The sequence below is a fragment of the Periplaneta americana genome, chromosome 5 (assembly GCF_040183065.1).
Source record: "Periplaneta americana isolate PAMFEO1 chromosome 5, P.americana_PAMFEO1_priV1, whole genome shotgun sequence".
In the NCBI taxonomy this organism is placed as follows: domain Eukaryota; kingdom Metazoa; phylum Arthropoda; class Insecta; order Blattodea; family Blattidae; genus Periplaneta; species Periplaneta americana.
In genome coordinates this window covers 58960562-58977382 of record NC_091121.1, presented here as the reverse complement: position 1 = coordinate 58977382, position 16821 = coordinate 58960562, and the positions used below count along the sequence as shown (strand labels likewise).

The window sequence follows — 16821 nt, the reverse complement described above, 5'->3', positions numbered from 1 at the left end:
GAAAGTGACATTTTCTCGAACTAAAATATACAAAAATATTATGCAATTTCAAGAAAAGTTGCCAACATTCTGCGTCGTATTTACGTTTTAATGAAATAATACTCTTACAATCATTTGTATTTTTTATTTCACTTCTTTTCTTAAGTCTTGAGATGTATGTATAAAATAAGCCAATTTTATATAAAATCGTTGCAAGTGGTGTCAGATCAATATAATCTTAATTTGATAGAGTAATTAAAGTGCAAGTGTAATAAAACGTAAGGTTATATTATACGTAGATTTTATGGGTAACTAAAAACTCAGGTTTGTAGCTCTGGGAAACATTGGTTTCGATCATGTAAACACAGTTATTCCCAGAAGTGCATAAAGTGCTCCCCATGCTCACTCATGTGAGAAAGAGTGTGTGCATGCTCCACGGTTAGGAGGGTTGGGATAAAGACTATTATAGCACTGCTCGGACCCACGTTCACATCAACATGTTTACTCAAACTGACCCCATAGACAAGCTTCAGAAGTTCCAATGTAACTCGATGAAAAAATCTCGTAAGAATAAACGTATACTACCAAGTCAAATATGTATATAAGCACTCAATATCCTGCATTAAGTATTTGGTAATTGTACCAGGAAATATTAATTAGAAATTAATCTCATTAATAAGGGTTTTCATTGCCTCAAGGTATGGTGAACTAAGACATTCTTGGATTCTACTAGCATGGAAAAACTGAATTACGTTCGTGAAAAAATTTAATTCCTTTTCATATATGGAAGGGAGCCACCCATAAAGCGAAATTGTTATCCCAAATGATGACTAAGAGGAGGAATTTTCACATGCTTTCTTCTTTTAAATAGCAGAAGACACCATCAGGTAATGGCCAGGAAAACCAGCTGCACTTGAAAAAAACAAGAAATGTACTGCAGGGTAGATGATGCATCTTTGAGAATTTTACTTATGACAACTTGGTTGAATGTTGTTTTACAGTATATTGTACAGTACATCCAAAAAATCCATCGCCCTCGGCCAGACTCAATCTGTAATATTTTAATCAGAAGCAAGGATGGTAATCATTCAGAATAAGTTAATATCAGCATAATGAGTACATTTTAAATGAAATGCACAAAAATTAGTCAGCTGATATTGAAAAGTGGCATTATAACCAAGTGTTTGGTATTATAAACCAACCTAACTCAAATTCCATTTTGTACAGGAAGCATATTATACTTTGTGAGAATATGAATAAGGTACAAATATAACAATATCTGTTACATATAGCAGGTTATCCCTAGAATGCTGCAAAGGCTAAACAGGATGCTGCCTCCACACATATATTAAAACAGTGACAACCAGAGCTTAAAGTGGTTTGAGAGCGAGAACAGAGCAGAGGGATGTCTGCAATCATGGAATCAGCCACTTCCAAACAAAAAAAGCTGAGATTTTGCTACTTTTCGTGAGTTAATAAATATTCAAAAGTCTAAACTAAACGAGTAGTAGTAGTAGTAGTAGTAGTAGTAGTAGTAGTAGTAGTAGTAGTAGTAGTAGTAGTAGTAATAATAATAATAATAATAATAATAGTAGTAATAATAATAATAATAATAATAACAATAACAACTTTCTTGTATTTCTATTTACAATTAAATGCAGCTATTAAATTGACATTTTAAACAATATTTTACGTCTATTTGGTTGTTGATGTTTTGAATCAGCTATAGACATTTCTCTCCACACATGGAGCTCTAAGTGCATGCTCCCCTCACCTCCCCCATGCGCCTTCATTAAGGTTAAAATGGATACTCTTACCTTACATGTTAAATATATTTAATTCCACAAGTTCTTTCCACATGCATATAATAAAGAACAGCTGTAGATGATTCAAAAGCCTACAAATAATCACATTGCTAGATTACTCTAATTACACATGCCAACATCAGCAGCAAGATTAATCTACAGAACAGCAAAACATCTTATCGAAATATACGGTACTATTAATATACATTAAATTGGTGTAGTATAAATGCGTATTCAGACCAAAGCAAAAACTGGTGCAGCAATAATGAAGTCCTGTGAATCAACATTTTTCTATAAGACCTACCTTAAATTCCAGTTTATATTTATTGCTGTCTCGAGATTTCTGTTTAATCATAATTTTAATAATATTACAATTATTTCTGCTAGGTATTCCTGTCTGTGTCTCACGCCATAGCAATGTGGTCTAAAGCATCATGCTTTGACTAGTACTACAGAATGAGCCCTGCTTCGAGTCTTCATGGGGAGAGATAAATTTTCTCTGAAGATTTTGACCAATGTATGGAACCAGTGCCCACCCAGCACTGTGATGAATTAGGAAAACACAGTAACAAAACAGTATAATGATTAAGGGATCATCGTGCTGACAGCACACTCCTGTACTCATTGAATAATCATTTACCTCTGTCAAGCCATGTGAATATAAGACTAGCAGACATTCCCCAGCTATTCCCTCATTCAATCTATCATCTGTAATAGTTAAAAATTGACGAGGTGAAGTTTTGGTAGTAGTATGGGTTTCAAATGCTGATATAGGAAGGGCTTGGGGCTCCAGGCACTCGTCTGAGGATGGAATTTGGCTGTCATAGCTAAGGCAGGATGGTCCACCTGTCAGCAGCGGATTCACGAATGCAACCTAGGCCACCTGTCAGACAAAGCGCAAGGATCCAAGTCTGACCGTTGAATAAGCCAATCCAAGTCAAGAGGCCAGCAGTCAACTGGTCGGCCTTGGCCCTCCATGGGCTGTCACACTACAGATATATTTTTTTTTATTCTCGTCTGTAACTGTCTACAATTGTTTTAGAAAGACTTAATCATACGTCTGAGAAGATGACTTTTATTCTACAGTGTCAGTCAAATTGATAGTTTTTTCTTTCGTATCGTGAGTTTCAGGATTGAACTTTGGGAATGAAATATATTATAATCATAATTATTTTGCTGAAACCAGTTTCATTCTTAAATGAACTACTTGCAACCACATTCAAACGCACTTTAAGCTCTCGTGATAAGTCACTTTTCCACTCAATGTGGTGTAGAGTTCAAGTCACATGCATATAATAAGACATTCTTCTTTTTGCACTGGAAAGATCTGTATCTAAATATGATTATAAGCAGTGCTGTAGTTGGATCAGAATGCACCGGAAAGCAGTTCCAGTAAAAATAATATTATGGTTCCACAGTTTCAGTATAAATAATAATCTGATTCCACAGTTCCAGTATAAATAATACAGGAAACGACAGATGAAACAATTATGGGTGCTTCTGACATAGCCGAGTTCCAGCAAAAATTGTTTTTCAATTCCAGCACTGATTGTAAGTATATAAAAATATTTTTATTTGATCATTTAAGGCAATACTTCTCAATGTCGAGGGTAATTACTAGGGCAAGAATGTTTATGATGTAAAAATCATGTAAATATGAGTGTGTTTATGACCTTTGAATTGTAAAAATATTACTTTTATTCTCCAACAATATGGGAAGATAAAAGAAAAAGAAAAGTGTCGTTTGTAGTAAAAAACGACCAATTTTCAAATATCAAGGTTTAGCCTGAAACAGGCCAGTCTATGTACGATATAATTACACTTCATTTATTAACTACACAATTGTTTTCAGAACAAGTGAGCATATAGAAATAATAGAATGGAATCTGTTGTAACACGTTCAGTTCTCTGTAAGTCAAGACAGGTGAAAACAAGCTGAAAATTTTCTAGTCACTTTGGAAGAGAAAATCTAACTCATTATGATTCTGCAGTCTTCCCCACCCCTAACTACTCACCTCCTTAAAACAAAAACCTGCTACCCTTTCTGCAACATTCCTACAGCAGAAGATTTTAAAATCAAGTCTTCTAATACTATAGTTTTTCCACCCAAATTCTTTCTTTAAAAATTAACTGTAAAGTAAGTAAAAAGACATGCCAAGTTAGGAAAGCAATATTTGCTCTACTTGGCATGTAATTTTCACAAAATAGTATTTTGAAAGGGAGAAAATAGGTAAAATATAACAATATGCGTACATTTATATGCTCGAAATATGACTACAGCAATTCCTAAAAAGAAACTAAAATATGTAATTATATTCACAATAGAAACCTCATAATTTTAATCAGATTAAGCAAGAACATAATGTAATTAACTTTATAATACAGTAAAGAGTAAGAGACATATCATAAACATTCTTGCATCTGTGACCATCCTGCTGGTCCATTCGTCCTTCAGGCATCCCTACGTGCACCAACAAAAGCAGTTAAAAATGAAGAGTGCAAATGAAGTATTAGAGTAGAATTTTTCAATGCAAGGGAGGGTCACAGTGCTGGCCCTTTCAATCTGTACATTCTCCCCTTGTACACCAATTAAAGCACTTCCCATGTGCACCATCTAAAGCAAATGCTCAACAGTCGCGAAGGGTGCAAATAAACACACACTGCTTTACAACCTGTGACTCAGTTCGTAGAAGAGAGTTTGGAACTTTTCGTTACTCTTTGAACTAATGCAAGTGGATATGTCCAAGATAGGAATTTTGAAATGTTTGTTAGAGAAAATAATTATTATACCCATGTAGATTTCAAAATGTTGATTATTTGGTTTCAATTGCTACCAGAAATGGTTAACTAAAACCTTCCTGGAGACTGCTAGTCAGAGTCAAATTCCATTTCTCAGATAGGGGCAAGTAAAGAGGACAATTCATTACTACCAATGATAGGATAATGGGCGAAGCTGATGATGACTAAAGAGTTTAATTTTGGTGTGGGCAGGAAACGATGAGTAAAACTGTAAGTTCCATGAAATTATAATACATGTCCCTGACTTTGCTTCACTTAAAAAAGATACGTAAGAAAAGAAATTTTATCCACCTTGTTCAGATTTTAACCCAAGAAACTCAGATTTAATAGCGAGCACTGTAACCACTCGACCTTCGAGAACTATTTAATAAAAGTATTTAAAGGAGATGAAACTATATACTGTGAATTATAGTTTAAACTCTGTCAAACTTCTGGTTCAAGTATTTCTCATTTAGGACCCAAAGAATGCTACCAAAATGATTCGAAATTACACACTAACATTTTTTTATTCATGGAGTCAATATTATTTAACTGCTCGAAATGTTCATACTACATAAAGAAAGCATACCTACTGTGAAAATGTGACTTATATTAGTTCAACAGCAGAAGGTTTCCAAGTTTACCAGAATGTCCCCTTTGATACTCTAACCCATAGACAACAAAGTGAACACACACCATTTTGTGGATTGCAAGCTGCGTTGTTCAGACATCTGCATGGAGAGCTGCAATCCCGGCCGTAGAATTTCTCATTGCAAGGCCGGTCACACCTCTGGCCCTCCCAACCTGCAGACAATCCCCATGTGCACCACAACATCAAACAACAATTAAAGCAAACACTTAATAGTTACAGAGAGTGCATATGTGCTTACCAAGTGATGCTGCCGCTCTGCAACTCATGTCCCGAGAAAGCGAGCAAATAGGTGAAACTGAAGTCATGCAAGGGCGAGGCAGACTAGAGAACAGAATTCTCATTACCATCGACAGAAATTAAATTTAAGTTCCACAAGTAAAGGGCTTGTTACTACATTATTCTTATATCCATGTAGACAGTATGCAAATACCTGCCAGAGTAGTAGCAATCATGACATTCTTTCCTTTATTTAAGGCTCATCCTCCCCAATCTAGCCCCAAATACATATTGTTTAACAAGTCCACATTGATATTTCCTGCTTTCTCCATCAGTGTCAGAGACTTCTGTGAACTCACAAGACTATGTCTTCCAGAAACATCTGACATCTGCTGTTTCATTCGAGAGATTGGATTCAAAGACATCTGTCCACAATCCAGGGAACTTGGGGGGTGAGAGGGGGAGAAACAACTGGCGGGTAATTTTGCTTATATTCCTCTAAATGAAGTTCAGAATCCATACCGGTACTTCCCTTCTAAAGGAAACCACATTATAATTCTTATTTCTCCTTACAAATACATTGCCCTTGGTTGGGTTTGAATTCTCAAATTTCAGAACAAACATTAAACTGCTGGAGAAAATTTATCCTACTCTTACTCTAGCTCTTAAAATGGCTAACTTTAAAACAATCTGTGTCAAGAAATTTGTGTAGGTCCTCTTGTAACTTAATATTTATATCTGACGAAACGCAGAATTTAAGGCATAACTTAAAATGTGGTAGTTATTACTGTGAAATCGATATTCTTTTCAACATAGGGTCTGTATTACTTTATTGGACACCAATTTTTAAACAAAATTGAAACATCGAGAAAAAAAATCGTTAAAAGCTAAATAATAATTTTATGGTAATTTCACCCAGTCTTCAGACAAAGTGCAGCAATTTGGGACAAAAATGTTGATATTTCATTATGTACTTATTGAACAAATGAATTACAAGTAGCTACTAAATCAAAACAAAATTCTCTCATCAGCTTAGAGAAAAGACTGTACAAAAACAGAAAGCTGACTGGACAGGCAGATATCACGCAATTATTTACTAAATACGGGTATTCCTATAAAAATGTGGATATGTATTTTTTTTAAACATCGTAGTATTTGTAATATAATTTCTCAATAACAAATCGGTATGTAAAATCAGAGATATGTTGAATCAAGAACAATTTATATATAAGGCTACTATTTGCAGATGGTCATGTGCCACTTCAAAACGAATAATGGACTAATGACTCCCTGGGGGGGGGGGGGGGGGTCACATACTCATTTTGTCATCAGTTTGATATCCTTCTTTTTAAACGTTTCAATGAAAAGTGTATTTAATCAAATCTCTGCTTGTTACTACAGTTTGTAGTAAGCATACTGGGTTTTGAAGTAGTTTGTTTTCAAATTGTTTGCCTAAAATTAGAGGTTATCATTGTACAGGGTTTAACTTACTTTAACCTCTAACTTCACACGCCATATTTCATTTAAAAAATTGCATTACATTTTAGTTTAATTCTAGGTCTATAAACCTTTATGACTAGGAGTGTGATTTTATGGTGATTATTTTATCCTGATTTCGGTTGATTCAAATGATTTGATTTCAGTAAATATTTCGTAAAAAAAAAACATGTAATTTCGTACATATTTCGCATCCTAAAGAAACCTAAAAAAATAATAAAATAACATTTTATTTAATTATTATTGAAACAATCCCTTTCAAACTAACAGAAAATTGTTTGCATCATTAATTAAATTCGTAATTCAATTTTATTCGACTATGAGGTTGTGATGCAACTGTCTTCTTGATCACACAAAGGCAGTTCTTGCAGGAAAGAGAAATGACTTGTATGCTTGCGCTGCTCCTTGAGTGTAGTTCCTGAAATTATGTGTTTATCATTGTCTGATGCAACACGCATGTAATGCTGAACGATTTAATAAATAGAAATGTTCATGTACTCATATATTTTATAATGAAGCAAATTTTCACTTTTTATTTGGAAGAAAGAGTCATTTATCATGCGAATTCTCTATGAAACCTGTTTTTTTGCTAAAATATCCTGATTATGAAGTAATTTCGTAGATTTCTATCAATTTTGCGAAACTATTTCACTTAACTTTGGACTTCCTTTAAGAAATCTGCATTTCCCATGTATAAAATTAAGTTTATGCTCGACCATGCCGAAATGTAGTAATTATACACCTGGTAGTAGCCCTTTCATGCACCTCATTAAAGTACAGCTATTCATTATAATTCAGTTGTTCAGCCAATGAAAATTCACCATTGTACTATTATGAAACCGCAAGTATCGAATATTCTCGGATATGCAATCGAAAGACAATTAGCGAAAAGTCACTGTCGCAGAAGGTTATGTTCTGTTACTATAATAATCAGCGTTAATTGTAAGTAATATTCGAATAAATTCAATTTGTCATCTTGTTTTTCTATTCTAAATCAATTTCCAGGTTATATCAAGCCTAATGTTCATGTAATTCTCTAGATTATATCAAGGTCAATGAAATTCGTGTTTCGGAAAAAATCAATACTTTTGCGTCTGTGCACCTCTTACAATTCAGGTCAGTTCCACTCCTCACTTACATAACCATAACATGAATACTTCTGAATAATTTCAAGTTAGAAATATGGTCGAGCATAAAAAGTCGTATGAAACTTGCCTATAATGGTAATTAAGACGCTCGTATGAAAATTATGAAACTCGCTTGCACTCGTTTCATAAACAAACATACTCGCGTCTTAATTACTACCATTATAGGCTCGTTGCATAATGTACTATTTTAACACATTTCATGTATATCGTTTATACCAAAAAATCACACCCCTATTTAGGACTCGTAAGTCAGGAGTAATATTTCTATGACTACCACGAAGTTATAGGACTTGAATTGGCTCTATTAATAGAATAAAAAGCTACAGATGGAAAGAGCCTGGGCTTAAGCTAGATGAAAGCAGAATTTGTAATTTTGTTGTAACTTCCAGAACAGCTACAGGGTCCAACAAAACAATGAAAATTAAATTACATGGTGTGCGCACATCCAGGCGCACGCACGCACGCACGCACGCACGCACACACACACAGCGTGTGCTACTCCAAACCATCCATACATACTTCTATTTCTGTATTCTACACTGTTTTTAAGTATCCTTCCTATTGACATTAACTAATATTGTAATTTCATATTACTGCATATGAAGCAGAACTTAAGTGCCAATTTTTTTCTGCCTGAACTATTTTGATAAAGTGAACTGACTGCGTAGTGGTAGTACTTTATTTTACTTAACCATGCTTTCAACTGAAGAGCTTGTTCAGCATGGAATCGGACGTGGGTGAGAAATGGAAGAGAATTTTGCCTGGAGCGCTCTATCAGCTATCAGACATGGTTCTTCTATGTACTGTAAATCTACGACAAGAAACTCACAGCTTTACTTTACTCCCAGAGAAGTCATGCTAAGGATTTTATTACCCTTTAAAGTCATCGCTATTGGCTGGGTGTGAACCTGAAAATCTCGGATCCAACAGCCAGCTTGCTAACTGCATTGCCACTGAGGATGACTATTACCCGGGTGACTAAGCGATGATAATTTATGTGACGCACTTCAATTACCTATATTTCCCAGAAGCTGAACCAGTGAAAAGCTCTATAAAACTCCTTTCATTGCATGGTTTGAACACCCACAACTGACACCACATCATGCTGTTGTTAATCGAAGATGTAATACTATCAATATGTGTGACTACACACAGTGCTTGCACATCAAAAATGTTCAACTGCTACACAACTGTGCAAAACATCTATATGAGATCGAATAACATGCAATACCAAGCTATCAAGCTACCATTGCTGATAACAGAGATAAAGAGAAAGAGCACAAGAGAAGCATAAAAGTAAATGAAGATGAGGAAAAAAGAAAGACAAGGAAATGTAGGAAATGGTTAGTAGTAACAGATGTGGCAGCTGCCTGTAGTCCTGGACAAAATGTGTAATGATATTCCATCATATAAATTATATGTAGTGATATTGTCAATTTTTTAAATATATGAAGTAAGAAAATGGATTGCTCGAAACTTAGAAGGTTCTAAAATTGTAATTTCTTAACAATGTAATTTAATAATTTAAGTTTTTTAAGAAGAAAAAAAAAAAGATCAACTATTACAGCTTTGCAAAAAATTACAGAGAAACTTGCACAAGTAGAGAATCTTGATTTGTTAACTCTTGACCTAATGAAGAAAGAACTTCAAGTGTAGCTATACCACATCTTCAAATTGAGATATTTATGTGTTACTAATACATATAATATAGTGCTTCTTAAACTGTGCTCCATGGTTCCCTGGTACTAGTTACCTCCAATTAGTTTCTTAATAGTATCTTAATGATTTAAATTTATTTTTCACTCAGACTTCAAGTCTTTACAAATTTACATACAATGACAATTATTTTCATCCTTTTTTTGGACTAATCAATGCAAAGAATGTCACTAAAGAAGACACACGTGCTAATGTGAAAAATAACGTTTAATTGTTGAGAAAAACTTTCTTTACACATAATACAGCTGAGTCACAGAAATTTACGTGAAGCTCAAAGGCTAGATTCAAGTCTAGGTGAATATGGAATATTTTACTTCGTAGTTAGTTTCTAGAATGCCTCTCATCAAACTCAATAGTTATTTTTCTCGAGAATAAAAGGCGACCAGGGAGTGATGTTGACCTTAACACCTTGTTGAGAGAACATCAAAGAAACTAAGGAGCTCTATCTTCCTACTTCACATACACCATGCTGGTATGTATGGAGACATTTTTACCTTTATCTATGTTAGAGATAAATTAATATAGCTAAATATGAATAAAGTTCAACAGAATATCGTAACTTGATAGTTTAAATTAAATAATTTCCTTTCCTCTTAGGATTTCTGTATAAATTTCATCAAAGACCTTGCAAGCATTGAAGTCACATCTGATTAGAAAACAGGAGAGAAATCAATCAGGAGAGAAAGAGAAGAAGAAAGAGAGATGAAACGGAAGAAGATGGAATAATTGAAAGAAAGTTGAACAGAGCATTCTGCTGCTTACCTGCTGTGCAGTTACACCGACCATTTTCACTGGAACATTTGGCACCATTCTTACAATTGCAACGTTGAGCACAGTCCTCCCCAAATGTGCCACTTGGACACAGCTCACTGCAGTCTGTACCCCGATAGCCTGCTGCACAGATGCAAGTTCCGTTCACAGGGGAACACTGCGCATCATTCTTGCAGTTGCAGGTCTTGTGGCAGCCCTTGCCATACGTGTAAAATGGGCAAGGTCGCGAACAAATACTTCCATCCCATCCTGGTTTACAATTACATTCGCCTGTCCAGGGGTGACACCTGCAGTGTTACAAATTTAATCATTGTCTTTATATCTAGAAAATGAAGAAACAATGAGAATGGAAAAATGCATATACTATGCCTAAAAGTAATATTTAATAAAGATGAGATTATATGAAGAATAAATGAAGTTAGAAATTTGCAAAGTGTCTAAATCTATTTTGCTGGAAAAGAATATACGAAAAAAATATAAAAAAGAAAATATACAAGAGTATGGTTCAGAGTGTAGTACCATATAGAGCGAAATATGGAAGGTAAAATAGAGGAAAAGAAAGAAGCTTCTGACTTTTGAGAAGAATTTTGTGAGATGATGATGAAGGATAACAAGAGTGATAGAATACCAAACAAAACAATAAATTAATGACAATTTAATGAAAGAAACATGTTTTGGCATTAGTGGGATGCATGATAGCAAATGAAGGGGTTCTAAATGGCTGGTCATTACCAACCAACCAACCAACAGAATAGTGAAAACGTGTTTACTAATACAATTTATTCACTTACATGTCTGTGTTCTCTGCATTGCACTGGCACACAGATGAGCACGACGACCCGAACAAGCCATCAGGACAGGCCCGTGTTGAACAATTGCGGCCAATCCAACCATCTGTGCATGTGCATGTACCATTCACTGGGTCGCATGTGGCGCCATTCATACAGGTACAGTTTTGTGAGCAGTTGGCCCCAAACGTCCCCTCTGGACATGACTGTAGGCACTGTGGAATACACAACATTTCAACACCAGTACTTTACTTTATTTACTAGCACCCAGTCTGTGGGAAGATACTTACTGTGTATCCTTGGAAGCCTGGCTGACACTCGCACCGGCCTGAGATATGGTGACATGATGCCCCATTGTAACAATCACATGTTAGGCTGCAGCCCTCACCCCATGTTCCTGCTGGACAACGGTTCCCACACACATCACCCTGCACAAGGAACAATTACTCATGATGTTAATACAACAGAGCCATGTAATGCAATATATTACATACTTATCTAATACATATCAATGTCTCAATCACATTCAGTCTTTCATAACAACAACGATGATGGTGATGATATTATTATTATTATTATTATTATTATTATTATAGTAATTCCCCCCTATTCAGGGGGGACACATTCTGAAACCTATTGCAGATATGCAAAACTGCTGATTAATAGCAAACTCTATAAATATCCCTTTGGTAGAGGTAATTATCGCAGCATGAGTCAGGACAGTGGAAAGTAAATAATGGGGGTAATGCCACTAAGCACAATGTCAGTGTTTGATATTACCATTGTCTATGAAGTTAAGTTCAGTTATGTTTTATTTAAAGATGCTCGCAACTGCCGAGGTTATATCAGCGTTGCCGGTGTGCCGGAATTTTGTCTTGCAGGAGTTCTTCTACATGCCAGTAAATCTACTAACATGAGCCTGTCGTATTTAAACACACTTAAATGCCATCGACCTGGGCTGGGATCGAACCCGCAACCTCGGGCACAGAAGGCCAGCACTCTACCGATTGCGCCACCCAGGCCAACTCTGTCTATGATCACAGAGTGTGACTAAATTCTAGATTTTTTATAAAACTCTTCAGATTAAGACGGTAGAAGCTAAAATACGTAAAAAAAAAAGTTGCTGAGGTTAACTGTGGATACAGATTCTGCGGATAAGAGGGGATTATTGTAATAATATTATCAACAGAACTAGTGGTCTACTATGGTCTCCTTTCCACTTTCCTATGATGGATCCAGAGTTCTTTTGCACTCTAGGTATAAAACAACGTAGGTCTTCATAGTTTGAAATATTTCATCCTTTTTACATGCTGGAATTAATTATATCTGTGTTTTTGCAGCTCAACTTCAGTTGTTAATTTTAATCCTGTGGTTACTAAATTTTTCTTTCAATTGTTTAATAGAGTACAGTGAACTGTTTTACTCAATAATTTCCGTTTGGCAGTTGTTAGACGCTGTTCGCCTTTTAGTATAGCCTTCCTTGCTATAAGTGAGGATTTGTCTTACTAGAACTTTGTATGATATCATTCTGATGTTTCTAGATCTTCGTTATTTTGAAAACTTTATTGCCAATTCATTTGAAAATAATTCAAATTAATGGATATTTATCTAAACATACTATAATTCAAACAATTAATTTACAATGAATTAAATTATAATTATGTATATTACACTACAGTATGGCACAGAAATCTGAACACTTCAGACACAAAACTACCAAGATGAAATAGAAAAGAGATGGCATTTCTCAGAACAGCTGAATACATTTTCTTAGATTACAAATGAAACAATGAAAATACACAACACATCTGGACGAATTTATTAAACAAAATAATTAATATTACACGAATCAATGAATACCAGGAACACCTCTAGAACTCTGGATAGACAACATTAATTTCTTCACTCCAAAACTGGTGAAGAAGGAAAGAATGACGACGAAGGTGATGAGGAGGAGCAGACAGGAGGTCAATGATCTTATTAAATAATTCTAAACCTTTTCTTCAAACTTCACAATTTGAAATATATTTATAAAATTATTGTTTAGATCAAGAAATTTTTTGACAATTGGTCCATACAGTTTGTTTAAGTAGGGAAAAAAAAAAAAAAAAAAAAAAAAAAAAAAGTGTTAGTAGTTTCGGTCAATGGAATTTAAACAAATAATATAGTCGCCATTCCCTCCACTACTGCAGATATAATTCAAGTTGTTGAAAGTTCTATCTATCTTAAAAAAAAAAAAAAATTTCAAGCAAATTCACTTAGGGTGATCATCTCTTTGCTCTTAGTTCACTCTCTCACTCTCCCTCTCTCTCTTATTTTAAACTCTCCTTTATCTGTTGGAGATACCTGCAGTCTCAAACAAGATGATGTGTTGCAAACACATTCATTTGCAAAGCATGAACATATTTGGCAGCGCAAGGGATATCTGGTCGATAATTTTGCTTTACTTCCCTTATGAAGCTTATGAAGCAACTCATACTGAGGATACTAAAAACCTATTATCTTCAGCTAGACTTGAATCTGTGAAATTCTGATTTCTTGTAACTACTAGACAACTGATGATGACATTATGTCTCCTTTATTCAGTTTTTAGATTTAAAGAAATGGTATAAGAATGTTCTGATTGGTATTAATTTGAATACCAAGCCTATTGGTCCAGACATATCAAAGTTCCTAAGAATATATACACCTTCGTGCAAATGATTATCATCTTAGTACTGTTCTCTTTTTTGAAACAAAATTTGCAATTCAATTTGGAACAGCTGGAGGAAGTGCCTGGACAGTCACTTGTCTCATTTTTGAGCGAAGCAAGCGACAGTAAATTACTGAATCTCATGACAGCAATCACGAACTCGCCAAAAATAATAAGAATGTTGCTGAAGTCACACTACACGAATGTGCCTGAAGGTGACATAAGTGAAAAGTGATGAATTATTTATAATGAGGTGTGGAATATGAAGAAAGGTAACTGCTATTAGCAAATGTGCAGTGATAATACTGCATGCAATCCCCAGCTTGTAGCTGTATTAAATCCAGTAGTGCTGAATTTGATTCTGACTACCACAGTGGAAAAGTAATCACATGTCACCACTTGCTCAGTGTCGCTGGACGGTAAATTGCAATATCCGTGATAGAGGATCAACTTGTCACTAATCTATTACCTCATCAAACTCTACCTAACCTTGTCACTGTCAGTAAGGCTATTTGTCACCGAAACAGAAATTAGAAAGGAAGAGTAAGAGGATAGAGCATAAGGGTAAGGGTTTCGAAATGAAGGATGGGGAGAGGGTAATCAAATTTAGTATACACATAATAGTGTTCAATTTTCCTTTAACAATGGAACTGATTTCAAAGAATCTATAAGCACAAAGTTTCTTGGTTTGGAATTGAATAATTGATTGAATTGGAAACACACATAGAATATTACTCCTAACTGAGCTCTGTCTGTTATGTATTATTCTTCTATTGGCAATATAAACGCACCTAAACTGACGTATACTTTGCATAGGCCTACTTTTATTCTATAAAGAAATATCGATTAATATTCTGGGCGAACTCATCTGAAGCTTTTGTTAACAAAAAGAGACTAAAGAATAATGGCAGGGTTACATAAAATTATATCATATAGAAAGATTTTCCAAAATTTAGAAATACTGACCTGACTACATTCTTTACTTGTTTATGTTTCACGTTAAAAATTAAGATATTTTTATACTAATAAGAAAATTCACAATTTTAATACAAATCAGAACAGATCTCCATCTACTCTCTGTTAGTCACAGCTGTTTTATATATAACAAAAGAGTTCTCTATTCATGTCTTACCATCTTAAATACAATGCCTAGTTATCTTTTTGAAGGGCCAAGACGAAAAATTTGGGAAAAATTAACAAAATTTCTCTATATTCGACTGAAATTATCAAATGTTCATGCTTGTAAATGGAAATGAATTGAATTAAATTATATTATATTATATTAAATTAAATTAAATTGAGTTAAATTAAGATACTTACTATGTATTATACATATTTGTATAATTTTTTTATTTGTTGCGCATCTCAGAACTACAATGCAGATATAAGATCTATAAAATATAATAAATTAAAATAAAAAAAAAAAAACAAAACAAAATTTTTCCTGGTTAGTATTGTAAGTGGTTGAAAGTAAGAACAGTACAAGGGAATGTCAAGAAAATAATTCAGACTAACATTAAATTTATTAGCTACTGAAAAAAAAAAATTAGCATTGAAAAGCATGGAACTGCTCAAAACTAATGCCATATTCTCGTTTGTAAGCTTCTCAATCTGCGACCATAATAATATAACACTTCTCACCGTCCAGCCAGGTGTGCAGTAACACTTTCCAGAGGTGGGGTTGCATGTGCCACCATTCTGGCAACGGCATTCAGATCGACACTCTTCTCCATGCATCCCCTCAGGGCACCGGTCTTCACACAGTGGGCCTGTCCAGCCTGGAGCACAGTGACATTCCCCAGAAATGTGGTGACATGATCCACCATTCTTGCAGCGGCACTGCTCGGCACAGTCCTGGCCATACTGTGTAGGAGGGCATGTCTCGCTGCAGAATTGTCCACGCCAACCTCGTGTGCACCGACACTCACCACTGTATGGGTCACAAGAAGCCTCATTCTGGCACTGACACTTGTTACCGCAGTCTGGCCCCCAACGGCCCTCAGGACACGAGATGCTGCATGTGGGACCACCATAACCAGTCTCACATTTGCACGTGTCTGGTGCCACGCACGTGCCATGCAGACAATTCTCTGAACACACAGGAATGCAGCGGTCTGCAGAGTTGCTCTTGGTATAACCCTTACAGCAGTCTTCCACAGGTCGTGTCTTGGCCAGAGACTGCAAGCATGAATAACGAACAGAGGCGTAAGTAAACTAGGATAAGTTTGAAAGTATTACTTTATAAGGATAAAACATACCACTGAACAAACATTGCTCTTTACAAATATGAACTCGTATCACAATGAGTGAACATTAAACTAATCTAATATACATAGTGAAGTGAGTGCAGATTCAATAACTAAAAATATTTCAAATTTTGCCTACCACCATTACACTACCAGCAGTTGGTACTTTCAGTATTCATCATTGATTTAATTGTTCCCATCTATATTTTTATTCAAATTATCACGGACTTGGCAGTTCAAGACAGCACTATCAAATCGTAGAGCACATTGCATTCACGTGTATTCAATACTGTAGGCTATACATGTCAATACTAAGAAATATAAAGTAGAAGTAAATATCACTATCGATATTTTCAGGCTACAATTGACAAAATAGACTTCTGAGTTTTATTTTTTTCTTTAATATGATATTTCTATTGTTCAGGTTTGTAATCTGAAGCTCTGAGGGATCTGCCGATTCTGCATGGTAAAGAGGGCGGGTACTGATATTTGGGAGAAGCATATCACAAACCTAATCACAAAAGAAAAATACA

At 35.1% G+C, this 16821-nt stretch overlaps 1 protein-coding gene across 4 annotated transcripts in view; it reads right to left on the bottom strand.

Moving 5' to 3' along the window:
* The window catches only part of drpr (multiple EGF like domains draper), a 124107-nt gene that overhangs the window by 5249 nt on the left and 102037 nt on the right, over positions 1 to 16821 (bottom strand). For 3 of the 4 annotated variants that reach the window (XM_069825729.1, XM_069825730.1, XM_069825731.1), the window contains exons 4-8: positions 15684 to 16220; positions 11641 to 11778; positions 11354 to 11565; positions 10554 to 10849; positions 5259 to 5366 (exon numbers count right to left, since the gene is read on the bottom strand). In XM_069825729.1, the coding sequence (XP_069681830.1) occupies positions 5259 to 5366; positions 10554 to 10849; positions 11354 to 11565; positions 11641 to 11778; positions 15684 to 16220 (1291 nt within the window). The remainder of the gene's footprint in view (positions 1 to 5258; positions 5367 to 10553; positions 10850 to 11353; positions 11566 to 11640; positions 11779 to 15683; positions 16221 to 16821) is intronic. The other variant, XM_069825732.1, reaches the window with a different exon arrangement.